At 38.7% G+C, this 17,981-nt stretch overlaps 2 protein-coding genes across 3 annotated transcripts; one reads left to right on the top strand and one right to left on the bottom strand.

Annotated features, from left to right (window-relative positions):
* Positions 1-351: 351 nt before the first annotated feature.
* Positions 352-1,633, bottom strand: LOC140774684 (peroxidase 45-like). Its single transcript, XM_073117771.1, has 4 exons — positions 1,481-1,633; positions 1,180-1,377; positions 868-1,027; positions 352-758 (listed from the first exon to the last, which is right to left on the bottom strand). Exons 1-4 carry the CDS (start codon positions 1,631-1,633, stop codon positions 352-354), a joined length of 918 nt encoding a protein of 305 aa, XP_072973872.1.
* A 12,455-nt stretch (positions 1,634-14,088) lies between these two features.
* On the top strand, positions 14,089-16,448 carry LOC140774522 (LEAF RUST 10 DISEASE-RESISTANCE LOCUS RECEPTOR-LIKE PROTEIN KINASE-like 2.2). 2 transcript variants are annotated; one of them, XM_073117548.1, is made up of 4 exons: positions 14,092-14,221; positions 14,789-14,878; positions 14,974-15,060; positions 15,137-16,448. In XM_073117548.1, the coding sequence occupies exons 3-4, from the start codon at positions 14,976-14,978 to the stop codon at positions 16,309-16,311; spliced, it is 1,260 nt and encodes a 419-aa protein (XP_072973649.1). In that variant the 5' UTR covers positions 14,092-14,221; positions 14,789-14,878; positions 14,974-14,975; the 3' UTR covers positions 16,312-16,448. The 2 variants fall into 2 exon arrangements, with proteins under 2 accessions (XP_072973648.1, XP_072973649.1); XM_073117547.1 differs by lacking the exon at positions 14,789-14,878 and having other exon boundaries at positions 14,089-14,221.
* Positions 16,449-17,981: the final 1,533 nt, after the last annotated feature.

Genomic DNA, 17,981 nt, shown 5'->3' with positions numbered 1-17,981 from the left:
CAGCCTAATATCTTTATAATTCGATCTGATTAGACTTGGATCGTATCAAAAAATTAGTTTAATAAGATAATTCAACTCGAATCCTCACGTCATTTTTTTAATTTTTTGATTATTTAGTTATTTAATTGATCGAACTGGGTGTTACATAAATAATCCAAAACACTGCTGTGCATTATTTGAAAACCAAACGGCCCCTTAATTTATTCGTGCGTTTTACAGCATTGGCTTTAAAATATTCTTACTTGCAACTCACAGCTAGCACTCATGACAAGTAAGAAGAAAAAAATCCCAAGGAAGACCAAATCATTCACTGTGTCAAACAAACCATATCTCTACCGATCTCAGCGCAATCTAGTTCGGCTTGCTGCAATCGATCCGAATTTCTCCATTCGTACTATTCTTCACCCCGATCCTCCCCATTCTAGTCATGGCAGTAACGAATGCCTCGTAGAAGGCAGTCTGGTTGGCAGCAAACAAGTCGACGGTACCTTTCGACCTTGAATCGGTGTAGAGGACTTCATCGGAACCCAGCAAACCCTTGCCTTGCTGCAGAGCCTTGTAGTAACCATTGTCGAATCCGAACGGACTTACATCGTCCAAGAATTTGAAGGTTATTGAGTTGGGTTGCCGTGGACAATCTTTCATCAACTGAGCAGCAAATGCCGGATCCAGTGAGGGGTCCGTCGTTGCATTTGATGAGTAATTGTAGAGACGGTACCAGAACTTTTCACAGCGGGCGACTCCAATGGTATGGCCACCTAATAAGCAATACTCAGAAAATTATTAGTTTTCCTTGTTAGTTTGATAATACTAATCTATCTATAAATGCATATGTTCTTTATATATGGCCTAAAACAACCAACCAACCTGATAGAGCAATCATGTCAGTTTGTGTTAGGTTAAAATTCGAAAACATCTTGTTAAGCTCATCCAGATCGAAGTTCGGATGCGGGAGAATGACACTGCTGTTTGATGAATTCCTACCGTCAAGTCTCCCCAGCTCGACTGTGTATTGTGGTCCGCCAGTCTGCAGAAAATATTTAACAATAAGTATATAAGTCATTGATGAAGGCGGGCATGCATTAAATGTCGTAACCAGCTAGCCTTGAAGAATGTCATGAGCTAGTTACTATTTCATTAAATTGTTGAGCTTATATATATGTATATATATATACTTACAAACTTTACGACATCTCTTGCGGCAATGGCCAATATATCGGCGCAGGACACTTTGTTATTGCACTGCGGATCGCTATCAACAGCGACCTTCGCACTCACGATGGTATTGAAACCCTCCGCTGTAAGCGACATATCATCTGGGCTGTGCCATTCGTCGTCTTTATTTGGTGACAAGATCATCACTGACGCATCGCAACCCTGCATGGTCAAAGATCAAAATGATTTCATAATGAGCAAAAACAAAAAATAACTAGCAAACTATTAAAATTATAATTGCAGCATGCATGAAAGAAAGACACACGTTAACGAAGCAATCGTGGAAAAATAGCCGGAGGACTCCCGGGGCGACGATGACACTCTCCTTCGCCTTCTGGGTGACGACGTCAAACACAATTTTCTCGAGATTGGGACAGGTTGTGTTATAGTAACTCGGACTCAATTGAGCAGTAGCCATGGGTGATACGATGGAGAAAGCCAAAAGGAGGGAGAGAAGAAAAAATTGCAATCCCTCCATGGCGGCCTACCCTTTGGTAATATACGACTAGCTAGTGACCAAGTTTGCTTCAATTTGTTTCTTGTCCTTTGATGACAAAAAGTTATACCTATATATAGAGCTGGAGAAACCTTGAGGCGTGTGGATTCAATAATAATAAAAGTATACATAGAGTCAGATACAGAAAGATCTGTGTGCCCATAATCACAGGTTCTTTCTTTTTTTGATTAACGAACCCAGGTACTTTTATAAATATTATAGTCTAATTTGTTGCTATAATATCTCTTAAACATGGAGCTAGTGCTAGAAGACTCTAGTTTTCTATGGCAATAATAGTTGTTAATCATGGTATACAAGTGGAGAGAACGTCGGACGTTATGTTTTATCAAGAAAAACCTTATTAATTGAAGACGGAACTACGTGACGACGATATAGTATCTATAGAAGTATTAAAATCAATTTATATTCTCAGTCCATCTGATTTCGAGAGAAATAGAAATATCTGTGGGCTTCTAGCTAAGATTATTTAGCAAATAAATTAGTACATGTATTAACAGTATCTTGCCTCTTTATTAAATAATTCACTTGAAGTGTTTTATTACGTTATTGTGTTACTACAAACTTGAAACACCCACTTCCAAAAATCACGTGTTCTTCACATTGAGAGTTTCACGTGATTCTCACGTGACCTGTCAGTGAAATAATCTCACGAAGTATCTGGATAAGTCTAGAAATACCATAATAATCTAACAAATAATCTAAAGTTACAATTATCACAGACCTCAATAAGTCTCTAAGAATACAAGTTCATACATAAATTTTAAACATAAAAGCTCTTACAGGGTTAAGTCCAACTAGAAATAATAGAATAAATAATACTAATAGGGAAATGAATCTGCTACTCATCGATATCCACATCCTTCATAATTAGCTCTGAAATATTTTCATCAAAATGGCAGTGAGCACGGGGCGTAGCAGTATAACCCAATAGTAATCTATGAATATTGTATTGCATGATAAATAGAAATGCAAATCCATAAACAGATCAAGGAAATGTGTATAGTACAACTTTTAATAACTTTCATATCATAGCTCAATTACATATAAATCCACATAGAAACCGAGTCACTAATGACATGTCTCACAAAGCAACATAGTATTGAAAGGGACTAATCATCTAGCAATATTATCGCCCATATATGTTTGGCGACGCTGCATATAACCGGTTGTCTATGACCATCAAACTAAGGACCCCAGTCATAAGCCCATCAACACCGCTCTAGTAAATCATCGCACAGAGCATATTCATTACTTTTAGCTGAATCATCGCATAGAATAGAATCATCGCATACGGCAGGTAAGAGCACACAGCAAGATAGACGCCCTGACCCTACGTCTTCTAGTACCGCTAGAACTATAACCTTAGCTCTCAATCATCTTTACTAATATCATACTAGACTAGTCTCCAACTAGGGCAATATAATCACCTAAATGCTCCACCAGCTAACGACCTCAGGTGTAAACCGCTAATATAATACTATATAACACACTCTACCCTTAACCCAGATTGAGTGGGTGAGAGAGGTACTGCCTAGTTGGGACTCGACTAACAATGATACGTGCACGTGGTGCCATGACTTCTGTTATTTATTATATCATGATCATCAAAGTAACATGTATTATAAACAATGCATGGAGCCTATCGTACATGTGCAATAAATAGTAAATAATGCAGATAAGAATTAACATGTAATTAATACAAATAAGAAATAACATGTAATTATTGCAAGTAAGAAATGGCATATAATTAATGCAGGTAAGAAATGACATAAATATACATTATTCGAGACTAATATAGGATTCTACTCGCTTGGGATATCTCTAAAATACGTCTCACTCTCCTAATCAGTCGACTCCTCCTAAATTTCGAGATCCTCCCCGCATAGTAATTGGTCTAATAATTTATAGATAAAATAAACATAAGAATGATGAACTTATAAGACTAACTACCTTGTTGTATAAATTAAGTTTGATTTTCTAGGTCCGAGTAGTTGACTTGGTTTTGTATTTATCATTTCCTATTAATATATTATTTTGTATTAATTTAAAATGGTCATTTATGGTAAAATTAGAGTCATTTACATTTGCAAGTGTCGAAGATGATTGAAAAGACTAATAAATTTAAATACCTATTTTAATTATGTATTGTTCTTAATTTTATTAATAATATGATTGAGAAAGTAAAATAAATAATAAAAAAAAATGTAGCTAACAAAAGTTAAAAAGAAAAATATAAGACTAATAATGATTAGCCTATGGTCCATATGCTGGGCTGAGCTCAAGGCCCAGCATTGCTTAGATGAGAAAGTGGGCTGCTGACCTACCTGCAGCCCACTAGTCTAAAGGTGATGGACTGGGCTCAAAATACAATGTTATAAGCCCACACTAAAATAAAAGATTTAGATACATACCTATTAGTCATCACTATAGTGTAAGGCCACACTCTAATTTATTACAAAAATCTAAACTATTTTTATTTTGGGTTGAAACTAAATAAGTTTGGGTTAAAAAAGACATTGATGTCATCAAGTGATCTTTTAATAGGATATTTTAGCTAGCCAAAACTTATTGGATTACTTGTATACTCAAGCATGCATATATTTTGTATTTGAGTTTATTTTTAAAAAAAATTAGGATTGATTGATCATTTTTATTTTCAAGATTTAATTTAATTTTTATTATTTCATATTTCACTTTTTTTTATTTAAATATCTTATAAAATAAAATTAATAAAAACTATGATAATTTGAAATTTCGATATACTTATTGAGTTAGAGTAATTCTTTAAGTCGTTTGACTATATAGTTTATTATTGGAGTTATAATCATTTATCCGCACCATGTACTTTTTCATAATCCTGTCAACCTTAAGTGTCTTTGGTGCGACGAACCTTCTCATTGTCCTCCAACAGCTCATGGTTAGCGGACTCTTCCAAGAGCATTATCAAGGCCATCAAACGAGCGCATTTGTGCCTCGAAGTATAGCGTTTGTCATAATAAAATACTACCATTTAGCTCTTGGATCCTCTATCTAAACTTGTATTATATCAAAACATATATGATTGTCTTTGAGAGGAATATTGACAAAACGTGAAAGTGATAGAAGAGAGAGAACATTAACATAGCATGAAAGTAATAGATTTGAATCATATTAATGCTAAATTATAATTAATTCAAATTTATATTAGAATTTTTATTTTATTTACTAGGGAGTAGGGATCAAGTTTACCCCTTGAACTCAAAGCAAACAAGAGATAGAGGATTAAAGAGAAAATAGAATAATTTCATCTGAGATCATCTACGCCCTGGAGATTAATTGAGAGAATGGCACTTCGTATACGACTTACATATCGATGATTTCAACATCTCAACAAAGTGAGATTTGAGCGATCCAAGGTGATGGACGTCAATCAGAGGCGATCATTGATATGGGTAGTAGTTAATAATGGGATCTAGCGAGCAAGAGAAAGGCTCTAATAAATAATCATGGGTGTAATATCGAGAATTGTAAGTGAATTTTATATCTTCTAAAATTTCTTATTTATATATGTAGCCCTCTAAAGATTAAATCTTTTTTTAAACAAAAACTTGTGTGTATATCCCTTAATTTCTCTTATTTCATCAAGTTAACTATAGAAAGACAAAAATAAACTTGTTCTGCATTCTTTCTAGTTAAAAGGGAATTTATATCTTCCCAAATTTTAAGTTACTATGAATGTAGTTGTGAAAAATAAAATAAAGAGTATCCATATAAAAAGTATAATGGAAGTACACACAAATGTAAAATTTAAATAGATACACACGCTAATACAACTCGAGCTATATTGGTTCCATTCGCGATATTGGGTTTATTGGGATGAGTATATTTATCTAGTTGATTTTTATTTGAAAAAATAAAAAGATTATTGCTAAGAGGCGTTCGAACACAGGGACCACGTTTGAACGAGCCATGCGAACGCCTGCACACATTCACAAAAATAAAGAACACGATTTACGCATTCGAACAGGCTCGGGCCGTTTGAACGCGATTATTCGAATGCCTGCACACGTTCGCAACAATAGAGAATGGTAATTTCGTATTCAAGCGTGATCAGGCACATTCGAAAGCACCATGGCGAAAATTATTGGTGTGTTAGGGTTTTTAACTTAGTTGAAAGGTCTCTAGAGTGAGCCTCTATAAATATATTGAGGAAACCATAATTGGAGTTTATCTGATAATTAAAAACGATATTGTGCTTTTATCTCCTTCTCTACTTGTTCTAGCCATTGGCACTCTCTCCCACCTCCTTCCTTTCACTGTTCAAGTCTTTGGTCGGCCTTTTCTAACTCCTAATCATTGTCTTCTACAACAACTTCTCCCATTTCACTCCAAAAAATTAACCTAGTACCTATCCAGCCATTGAATGGCTATTAAGCTAAGGTTTACCAGACCTTCAGCCACTCTTCAGCCGATATCTCAAGATCTAGCTATCCAAATCATGCGATCTTATATTCATTGGAAAGCTCTTTTCAAGGGAGACAACATATCCAAATTTGCGAAAGATCCAACGACTAGATTATCTGTAGATTCCTTAAAAAGTCACGTCCCCAATCAATTCTAGAACCGTTTCGGATCGGATCAAGCGAGTTTGTAACAACTGGTATCAAAGCCAATGTTCCTTGAATCGTAATGGCTACCACAAGATCGAAGGTGGAAAAGCAAAGAAAATAAGTGATCAAGGCTTAGAGACGGACCACATGGCTCCGTCAAGATCACCATCCTCACAAAGTTTGCAAGGACGAAGAAAAGGCCCTTCCGATCTCTCTCAAACACTAGCACTCGTGGCACAAACGATGTTAGGGATCAAGGCAACCTTGGTGGACATGAACCAAAATCTTCCAAGGCGTACCTTGGAGCATTTCAATAATGGGGAAGTTAATCAAGGCGGCATTCCACCTAGGAACAATGAGGAAGAACCAGCCAGGGCTGCGTCTTCTGTGGCTCCACCACTTTTTGCTGCCCAACTAGATCGTCGACCTCCACCTCATGAGCATTATCTAAGACAAGAGGCTCATCCCTTACCATGAGATAGGATCCAGCGAGGACCGATCTTGGAAGCATCATGGCAATAACGCAACAAACCACAAGGGTGTTGCACCAATTTACCACCCTTGCACCCAACGGCACCTATAGCCCTATACCCAGAGGAGGAACCTTAGGAGGAGTCCCCATATCAACCAAGGGTCCAGCAACATGAGCCACTTCATCGAGGACACAAGAATAGACGTGACCAAATGCTACAATCCTGCACCATTCAAGTCGATTTTCCTAAATTCAGCGAGGGTGACTCATTAGATTAGATTTATAGAACGAAGCAATTCTTCACCTATCAAAGGTGCTTCTGGCCTCATTCCACCTTGAAGACGTAGCAGTGAGATAGTTCAAGCTACAACGCATGTGCCTTCATCACTTGGGAGGAGTTTGTCGACGCGCTTTGTGTGCGTTTCAGACTCTCTAACTATTAAGACTTCCAAGCTACTTTAACGAAGCTAACCCCAAAGACCTCTATAAGAACTCTCAAAAGCACTTTTTCTCCTGGCTCCGTCGTAATATCCAAGCGGAAGTCAAGACGACTCGTCCTACTATTTTGTTGGAAGCCTTTTCAATGGCTTAAATGATGGAAGAGAAGATAAAGGAGTTGAAGGTGACACACCATCCAGCATGGAGCACTAGCGACCCGCTCTCTAACCTTAGACCGCCGGTCTCGAGTGTGGCACGTTCAGGGTGGGTTCGGCCACACCCTAATCAACCACCCCCACCACGGACAGCCCCTGACCCTAGGGGATAGCCACGGATGATGGGATGACGCCTCACACCTACAGAGATCGAAGATTGGTGCTTGAAAAGCATATGCTTTTATTGTGACGGGCGCTTCGCATCGGGCCACAAATGCTCCAAATAGCCTGCTGCCATAATGCTCATGGAGGAGATGATCGAGGATTATCCCATTGAAGATCTTGAGGAGCAGCAAGAGAAGGTGGCCAAATCGAAGAGGACAACCCGCTTGATGTCCAAGCCAAGCTCTCTACTCTTTTGCTAGCAAGTTGACTCCGAAAACTCTTCGCGTCAAAGGTATGATCAAGAAGAACAAAGTCTTAATTCGTATTGATTTAGGAAGCACCCATAATTTTGTGGATTCTCGGATGGTGCAGCATTTGGGATTGGAGTGAGAACCTTCCAACAGCTTCGATGTGGTTATCGGTGATGGAACCATGTTGAGAACAGATGGCATATGCTGCAAGGGCCAATTACAAATTCAAGGCCATGTCTTCCGAATTGATCTATATTCGTTGGTTCTACGAGGAGCCAACTTGGTGCTTGGGGTGCAATGGCTTCGGAATCTTGGATCGATCACCTTCAACTTCATCACCATGGAGATGGAGTTTAGTTATAAAGGCTAACCGATCTAGCTACTACCCGCATCAAGCAAGGAAGTCAAGAAAGCACTACAGTCCTTAGAAGGGTTGTCGAAACCCAAGTGCCGCGGATCCCCCATGCAACTCATTGAAAGGGCCAAGGACGTAGACGATCCAACACACTTACTTGCTGACTTAAAGACTATTTTGCAAGAATTTAAAGAGGCATTCCATTAGCCACATGGATTGCCTCCACCTAGGACGCAAGACTATCGCATCGAAATCATGCTCGGGGTTGGTCCAGCAAATGTGAGGCCATACCATTATCCCTACATCCAAAAGGAGGCTATAACAAAGATGGTCCAAGAGATGTTGTCTAGCAGGGTGATAAAACCAAGTCGAAGCGCCTATTCTTCAACAGTCTTGCTTGTGTGAAAGAAGGATGGATCATGGCAGTTTTGTGTGGACTATCGAGCTCTCAATTCTATCACCGTCAAAAATCAGTATCCCATACTAGTGATCAAAGAGTTGCTGGATGAATTGGCGAGTGCATTTCTCAAATTTGGATTTGAGGGCAGGGCACTATCAAATTAGAGTAGAACCATCCGATGTGCACAAGATAGTGTTTAGAACTCATGATGGGCATTACGAGTTCCTCGTTATTCCCTTTGGTCTTACCAATGCTCCCGCCACCTTTCAATACTTAATGAATGATTTCTTTAGGCCTCATTTGAGGCAATATGTGCTGAAATTCTTTCATAATATATTGGTATACAACCGCACATGGGAGGAGCACTTGCAACACCTTCAGACGATACTTGGCCTATTGCAGCAACACAAATTGAAGGCCAAAGACTCCAAGTGTTTATGGGGTGTTAGGTTTTTATTTGTTGGCAATTGTGTACAAAATATTCTAAGTGTATTTTTTACATGTATATGAGCTTTACACAAGTCTAGAATATCTCTGGTCTGAAGAATTGCAAGGTTATTGGAGAAAAGCTGTTGAGTTCACACCGCGTTCACAAACGCGTTCGAACGCGGTGCGTTCACAAACGAGTTCGAACGCGGTGCGTTCACAAACGAGTTCGAATGCTAAATCTACGTTCACACAGACAGAGAGCCGCGTTCACAAACGCATTCGAACGCGGGCACTGCGTTTACACAGACAGAGAGTCGCGTTCACAAACGCGTTCGAACGCAACCTGAAGAATTCAAGCTGTCGCGTTCGAACGCACTCGAGCTTGTTCGAACGCACCAACAAAGTTTAAAAATATTGGACTTTCATGAGTACGGATAAGATTCAGATTTGGCTCTATCTTGAAGATCATGAGTACGAATATGACTCAGATTTGTCTCTATCTTGAAGATCATATATAAAGATTGTGAAACCCTATCTCAAGGGGAGTTGAAGAAATATTATTGAAGGAGACTTCTTGAGGCTACATCGATTCTTCAACTAACAATGTTCCACTCATCTACAAGAATTTAATCTTTCGTCTTAAGGGTGATCTAGACGAAAGATCAATCTCGAGGGCTACTGAGATTGGACTTCAATCATAGGAAGCAGTGAATCGTGGGTTCTAGCGATCAAGACTGAGAGAAACAAAGTCGTTTGGATCGACGAGGTGTTTTGTGAGTCAGTCTTGTAACTGCTACTATTATAGTGATTGGTTTTGATCCGAGTTTGGATCCGTGGTTTTTTCCCGTTTTGGGTTTTTTCACGTTAAAATCTTGGCGTTCATCTCTACTTTCGTTTTTAATATTTCTTCCGACTTTTACTTAAGCGAACGAGAAATATCATTACCTAGAGGTTAGATACATACGTGTGTCTAGGGATTTATTTTTTTTTTCATGGGGGCAGCAAAAGGTTGACTACCTGGGCCACATCATATCTAAGGATGGCGTGAAAGCTGACTCCAAGAAGATCCAAAGTATGCTGGAGTGGTCGTTGTCCAAGACAACCAAAGAGCTACGCGACTTCCTCGGCTTAATCGGCTACTATCATCAGTTTGTGGCGAACTATAGCAAGATTGTGGCTCCCTTCACGGCCTTGCTGCAAAAGGGTGCATTCACATGGACGGACAAAGAAAGCAAAGGAAGGATTTGAAGCCATGAAGAAGGCGATGATCTCAGCCTTAGTCCTTGCTTTAGCGGATTCACCAAATCGTTTACCATTGAGTGCGATGCGTCTGAAGTCAACGTTGGGGCTCTTTTGATGCAAGACGGTAGACCCGGGGCTTACATGAGCAATGCTCTTTCTAAATGTTCACAGCCGCTATCCACTTATGAAAGGAAGATGCTCGCCATCATCCATGCTATCACCAAGTGGAGGTCTTATCTCATCGGACAACGCTTCACGATTCGCACCGATCAAAGGAGTTTGCCCTACTTCCTTGGGCAGCACATACGCACACTAGCATAACAAAGGTGGGTATCCAAGCTACTTGGATACAATTACGAGTTGGTGTACAAGAAGGGGATCGAAAACAGCGTCGCCAATGCCTTATCAAGGTGCCCAAATCCAACCGAGTTGGCAACGATTTCAGTGCCGATTTTTCCTTTTTTAAGTAGCTATGGGAGGCCTACAAGAAGGATCTGAACACCATAACGATGCTGGCCAACCTTGCTACAGATCTCAGTTGTATGCAAGGAGTTTTGGTGGAGGACAAACTCTTGGTGGACAAAGACAAGATAATTTTTCTAGTTGACCGCCACTTGCGCTTGGAGTTAGTGCGCCACTTCCATGACACTCCTATGGCTGGACATGAAGGGGTGTTGTGCACCTATAAATGGCTGAGCTAGAGTTGCACATGGGATGGAATGAAGAAGGATGTACAAACCTACGTCAAGGCTTACAAGGTGTGTCAAAGAGCAAAGACGAAATCGATAAAATCTACTGGCTTGCTACAATCGCTTCCGATTCCAATGAAGGTTCGGGAGGACGTCGCCATGGATTTCATCGACGGTCTATCCAAGGCTAGAGGACATTCCGTGATCATGGTGATGGTAGATTGCCCCAGCAAGTATGCATATCTTTTAGCCTTGGTGCATCCCTACATGGCAAGGAAGGTTGTAGAGATTTAGGTGCGCAACGTGGTCAAGATGCATGGTATGCCAAAGTTGATTGTCTCAAATTATGATCTTATATTTGTGAGTAAATTTTGGTAGAAATTCTTTGCTCTCTAAGGGACTACCTTTCGTATGAGTTTAGCCTACCACCCTCAAACGAATGGCCAATCCGAGGTGCTGAACCGATGCTTAGAGCAGTATTTTCGGTGCTTTGTCAACAAACAACCATGGCAGTGGCTATCTTATTTGCCATGGGCAGAGTAGTCATACAACACGGTTTTTTATTCGGCAATTGGCATAACCCTGTTTGAGGCCATCAATGGTCAGTTGCCTCCGACCTTGCATACATACTTGCCATCAGCCCGAGCTGACCAAATTAAGGTGGATACAATTTTGCGAGATCGTGATAAGGTATTAAGGAGACTCAAGATGCACCTAACAGCTGCCCAAAACTGAATGAAGCAAGTCTTTGACCAGCGGCACTAAGAGAGGTCCTTTTCGATTGGGGATTGGGTTTACATCAAACTCCAACCATATCGGCAAAGCTCGGTTAGGCCCATTCCTAATCAAAAGTTGGCTCCAAAATTTTATGGACTCGTGGCATACCATCTAGACTTACCTAAAGAGGTGCGGATACATCCAGTTTTTCATGTCTCAAGCCTTAAGGCTCGAGTTCCCCCTGGCGAGCCAATAGGAGCTGTTACACCCAGGCCAATAAGGGCTGACCCCGACAAGTCAGAAGCTGAATTGAATACTCCTATTATAGTTCGGATCCTAATTAGATAATGCACTCGAGTCTAAGATGAGTGGGTGACTAAGATTTTGGTAGAGTGGTGAGGACGCATAGTGGACGAGGCAACTTGGATGCCTGAATCTGACTTCATGTACCGTTATCCAGAGCTGACACCTTGAGGGCAAGGTAAACGAAAGCGTGGTGAAGTGATACGACTAGGTCCATATTGGCTCCACTCGCGACATTGGGTTCATTGAGATGAGTCTATTAATCTAGTTGATTTTTGTTTGAAGAGGTAAAAGAAATTTTTTCGGGGGGCGTTCGAACGCAAGGATTGCGTTCAAACGTAAGGACCGCATTCGAACGGGCCATACGAATGCCTGCACGCGTTCACGACATGATTTATGTATTTAAACGAAATTGGGTCGTTCGAATGCAATCGTTCGAACGCCTACACACGTTAGCAACGACAGATAACTGTAATTTCACTTTCAGACGCAATCAGGCGTGTTCGAACACACCGCGGCGAAAATTATTGGTTTGTTAGAATTTTTTACTTAGTAGGTCTTTAGGGTGAACCTCTATAAATATGTGGGAAAACCATAATTGAAGTTTATGTGATAATTGAAAACGATATTGTGCATTTATCTCCTTCTCTACTTGCTCTAGCCATTAGCGCTCTCTCCCACCTCCTTCATTCCACCGCCCAAGTCTTTTGTCGCCTTCTTCTAACTCCTAATCCCCCTCTTCTACAACAACTTCTCCCTCTTCACTAAAGAATTAACCTAGCACCTATCTAGCTATTGAAGGGCTATTAAGCTAAAGTTTACCAGACTTTCGGTCACTGTTCAGGCGATATCTCAAGATCGAGTTATCCAAACCTTGAGATCTTAGATTCGTTGAAAAAAAAATTTTCAAGGGCGACAACATATCCAAATTTCACGAAGATCCAACAGCTAGATTATCCGCAGCTTTATTCGAAAGCTACGTCTCCAATCTAATCCAAAACCGTTTTGGATTGGATCAAGCCAGTGCACACGCCAATAAGGAATTTTGGAGGGGTATAGATATAAAAGAATCTTTTTATTTTTGTCTCTAAAGTTCTACTTATGTTTTCCACTTTTCCTCAATTTAAACAAGAAAAAAGAAAGTAGCTATAAGTTCTAATCCCACATTCTTTGTTCCCAGCAAATGCTATGAAATGATAATGGTAATTTTTTGTTAGGAAGTAAGTTCCATTAAAACTTTCACTTCCCATATCACTTCCTCTTATTTCACTTTTCGCAACCAAAACACCACCCTTTTAGCAAACCCAACAAAGGCGATGTATTGTTTGCATCCGTGTATATATATATATATAGACTTTTGTAATCTATGAGCTCAATATCATTTCTACATAAGCATCATATTGTTTTAGTACATAGAAAAAAAAAATCAAGCATTTAATGAGATGCCATCCCTTTTTTACACTTTACATGCTTATAAAAATAAAGGAAATTTTACAAATCAAACCATATATTTTATCTATTTTATTATTCATATCTCGTCTTTAAGGTTTTGTAATCCAACCCCTACTTTTTCTTTATATCCTCTATTAATTTAAACAGTACAAGCAAAAAAATATTTCATTATAATATATAAAATAATTTATAAATATCTAAATTATTCATGCCTTCTTCTGAGAGAGGAGGGGCAAAGAGGAGAAAAAAATAATGGTGAAGGTATATTATTAATTTGGTTAATATTCAATTAGTCAAAATAATATGAGAGTGTTAAACGAGAATCATAAAGAAAAAAGAAGGGATAAAATCATCGAAGACAGAGTATAAATTATAAAATAAGTAAAATATAGGGTGTGATTTGTAAAACACCCTAAAAAAACATCACTTACTTTTGAAGATGAATTCATTGGATTGGACTACTAGTTCAAAATTATGAAAGAGACATTACAGCTTACTAATAGTATATCTTATTGTAGTCCAGATAAATAAAAAAAATTTACAACTCGATGGTGATAACTAACATTGGATATTTGAGAATGCCATTATCTTTCCCTGTTCTTGTATTTGTTGCGTACAAGGTTTATCAATATCAATTGCAGATTAAGAGTTCAAACAATGTGCATAAGCACATAGCATTCATTTTTTTCCCTCTTAGATGAAGAATCTTCTGACAGTAGCCTTCTTTAATCATCTCCTGCCTTTGCTTATCTTGTTCTGTACTCTATATCTTGTCCAAGGAAGAAGAGGTTGGATTGTTGAGTTGTATAGCTTTCTGACATCATATAAACTTGTAAGTATTGTTATTGTTTGTTCCTTCCATGGTGGATCTCTTTTCGTTTAATTTTATTATCAAGATAGGGCTTGTATTAAGAACGTCATGCGCAAGTCCAGATTGGGGAGTTAGATTAGATTTATTAGACAATGCTGCAAAAATGATCTGGCAATCTAAGTTACAGCAACATCTCAATGACGTACATTGAAATGAATCCAGTATCCTAATATCGAAGATGTCCATAGTAAATCCTCGATAAATTATTGCCGATCCAATTGAGTTTTGTGATTCTATTTTGCTTTTCTGATGGGTAATTTCGTACATAATTTCTAAGGAAGTTGCACTTGGGTTGCAACTAGGAAGTTATCAGGTAGATCTTGCGTTATCATGATTATATCTATGACAGTTAATCAAGGATGAAAGAGTAATCAATTCTTAAATTCTAATTGCATATATAACATTGATCACAAACATCCGGGTTCAAGATATGAAAAAGTAACTTAACAGTACGAAAAATTCTTACTTACTAATAGCATTTTACTACGGTTCAGGCTATAACTTTGCAATTTGTCACTTTTTTGTAAGATTTCAATGAGCTTTTGAATTGACAACTACAAAAAGGTTAGCTTGAGGTAGACTATTCTGGAATTCAAGTAGCTTGCTCAATAAACAGAAGTAAGTACTACTCGAGCCATTTTTCTCTCTTCAGTATTCATCATATATATTCTGCTATCCTATCCTAATTTCGTTGTTGATTTAGCACCTTACAGCCATGGCGAGTTCATCAGACATCACACGATCACCTGCCTCAAATGGCTTCACAGGCAGCGCAATAGGCGACATTGTAGTTTATATCGGTACGCTGGTTGATTTACTCATGCAGTTAGTAGTATATTAAGTTCTCATTAACATATTTGGCTTTATTTTCTATAGCATCACCAATTGCGGGAGTTGTCCTAATAATCCTGACAGCAATTTTGATCTACAAATGCTCCCAGACTAGCTGCTTACACCGTAGAGTTGCAAATATACGATCCCCCAATGATTATATTACTGCTACTAATGATACTTCTACCTCGTACATGGAGACTCCAGATGTCGAAATGCAAACTGTTAATAGATTGATTGAAGACATTTTAGAAGGGAAGATAATTAGATTTACTTCACAGCATCTAAAATATTTCACTCAGAACTACACAGACAAACTTGGATCAAGTGTTTTTGGCACTGTCTACAAAGGAGAGTTTCCTACTGGAGTGCAAGTGGCAGTTAAGGTTCTCCATGACTTGGATAGCAAAGATGAGGAGGAGTTCACAGATGAGGTTACTACAATAGGAAGAACGGTTCACTTTCATTTAGTTAGGCTTTATGGCTTCTGCTTTGAGGCAACACTGAAGGCACTTGTGTACGAGTACATAGAGAAAGGTCCGTTAGATCGATATTTATTCGATCTAAGCCACCGTATTGACTTTGAGACGCTGCATGCGATTGCGGTTGGTACTGCGAAAGGAATCAGATACTTGCATGAGGAGTGTGAGCATAAGATAGTACGCTATGATATAAAGCCAGGCAACATTCTACTTACAGCAGATTTCTCCCCCAAAGTTGCTCATTTCGGACTTGCAAAGCTTTGTGATAGAGAGAGATCTCACGTCACAATCACAGGAGCAAGAGGAACTCCAGGTTATGCTGCACCAGAGCTGTGGATGCCACTACCTGTCACTGAGAAGTGTGATGTCTATAGTTTTGGAATGCTCCTATTTGAGATCCTTGGAAGGCGTAAGAACCTCGAGTTAGACAAGCAGATTGAGAGCCAGGAATGGTACCCAAGATGGGTCTGGCAAAAGTTTGAACAAGGGCAATTTGAAGAAATATTATCTCAAGCTGGTATTGAGGATGAACACAGAGAGAAGGCGGAGAGATTGTGTAAGATTGCATTGTGGTGTGTTAAGTATCATGCAGAGGAAAGACCTTCCATGAGTAGCGTGGTGAAGATGTTGGAAGGGGAAGAAGTAATTGTTGCTCCTAGAAATCCATTTGCACACATGGCTGCTTATACTGCAGGCTCATCTCTGTTAAGAGACAATGAGAGCGATTTCTCATATTGAGAGAGAACATAAAATCGTTAGTAATTATCTAAGTTTCTATTATGAAAGACAAAGATAGAATTGATTGTAGAATGAAGTTATTTATCTTTCGCACTAATGTTTGCATAGGTGAAGTTGTAAATTAAGCACTACAATGTTTGAAAGCTTATTCCTCTATCAACATACAAAGTTTTCTATTTTCCCTTGCATAGACAGAATTATTTTTCCCACAAGTGCTTGTGCAGGTCCCATTTTCTCCCTGACGGACAGAGAATAAGAAGCAAGCTCTCTTTTATCTATAGGTAGATCTTTGATTGGGTGAATATGACAGTGGCTTCGCATAAGTATCGGCTCAAACAAGAGATTACAACAATATGGGCCTTAAGAAAGTTCAGAGAGAACGAATGGAGAAATTTCTCTGTCGCAAAATAGAAATACAGAGCATAAAACTCCGTGATATTTAGGTTAAATTAGTTACAAAAGCTGATAGGTTACAACAAACAAGTAGGGGAAAAAATAAATAATTGTGGTTAAAATAGAAATTGCTTTCCTAGAAAGTACATGCTAGGGCTCTTGTCAACCTTCCTCTTCTAGGGAAGTTAGAGTGGAAGAAAATAATAACAAGGAAACAATAGCAACTAAAGCAATCAACAAGAGAGTGATCACAAACAAAGATTTTTATATGAAACTCTCAAATCAGGAAAAATAAAACACTGCGGTCCCCTAGCAAATTTATCCACCTCACGTAAAAGTTAGAAAATCTTCTCTAGACTGTACTAAAGACATACTAATAGAAATATCTTCGTAAAAACTAATTTTTGTTAGTGATTCTTTTGAGAAAATATCGGTAGACAATAGTCCATGGAGCTCAGTGATTACATAGAAGATCTAGTTCCGAGCTAGACCAAGTTTTACAACTGGAATTACAAATGGCAAATCTAACTAGGAGATTGGCCGTGGTATTGTTACTCCAACTAGTGTAGCAAATGTTGATACGGGGATGCTTCTCAAGGATTGACTCCATTGAGAAACAATGGAGTGGACTAGCCGATTGGCCCTAACTACCAAACCATTCAAAGTATTGACGGCAGTCAACGGGTCACTAAAGACCCAAACGAGATTGTTGTCAATGTCCAGGGACGCTTCTTTGACATCGGATAGTAGTGCCGAGACTTCACCGTAGAGAGAGTTGGCACAATAGTTTACTAAAACTTATGAGTCTTTTCTAGTTTTAGAGCATCTTCAACCTACCTCCAAAACTTTAAATTTGAAGTCTAGTGGAGCTTCAATCGGGCTATAAATTTAGAGCTAAGAGCATCTCCTATCAGACTCCAAAACTCCAAATTTGGAGTCCAGTAGAGCTTCAACCGAGCTCCAAATGGGGCTCCAAAATTGGAGCCAGCTACAGTGGAGCTCCAAATTTGGAGCCCCATCTAAAAATTTGGAGCCCAGCTCCAATACTATTCAACTTTTAGAAATACCAATTTTACCCTACAAAAGTTTCATTTAAAAATTTAAATTCCGTCCGTATCCTTTATTAAATAATCTAATTAATTAAACCGAATATATAATTAATTTTGCTAATCAAATTTTAACAAAAATAGTACCATTAGAATGCTCTCATCGAGATCTTTAAAATGAGTCTAATATTAAATTATTTAAGTTGTTTTAAATATTTTATTTTTATTTTA

The sequence above is a fragment of the Typha angustifolia genome, chromosome 13 (assembly GCF_048772165.1).
Source record: "Typha angustifolia cultivar Huaian chromosome 13, ASM4877216v1, whole genome shotgun sequence".
Taxonomy (NCBI): domain Eukaryota; kingdom Viridiplantae; phylum Streptophyta; class Magnoliopsida; order Poales; family Typhaceae; genus Typha; species Typha angustifolia.
This window is presented reverse-complemented; position numbering and strand designations above follow the sequence as displayed.

Bases quoted from the DNA above. Each gene is read 5' to 3' on its own strand.
- LOC140774684 (XM_073117771.1), bottom strand. From the start codon at position 1,633: ATGGCTACTGCTCAATTGAGTCCGAGTTACTATAACACAACCTGTCCC. The intron at 1,378-1,480 runs GTGTGTCTTTCT...TTGACCATGCAG, and splicing joins TCCACGATTGCTTCGTTAAC to GGTTGCGATGCGTCAGTGAT. The intron at 759-867 runs GTTGGTTGGTTG...ATTGCTTATTAG, and splicing joins TGACATGATTGCTCTATCAG to GTGGCCATACCATTGGAGTC.
- LOC140774522 (XM_073117547.1), top strand. From the start codon at position 14,976: ATGGCGAGTTCATCAGACATCACACGATCACCTGCCTCAAATGGCTTC. The intron at 15,061-15,136 runs GTACGCTGGTTG...TATTTTCTATAG, and splicing joins CGACATTGTAGTTTATATCG to CATCACCAATTGCGGGAGTT.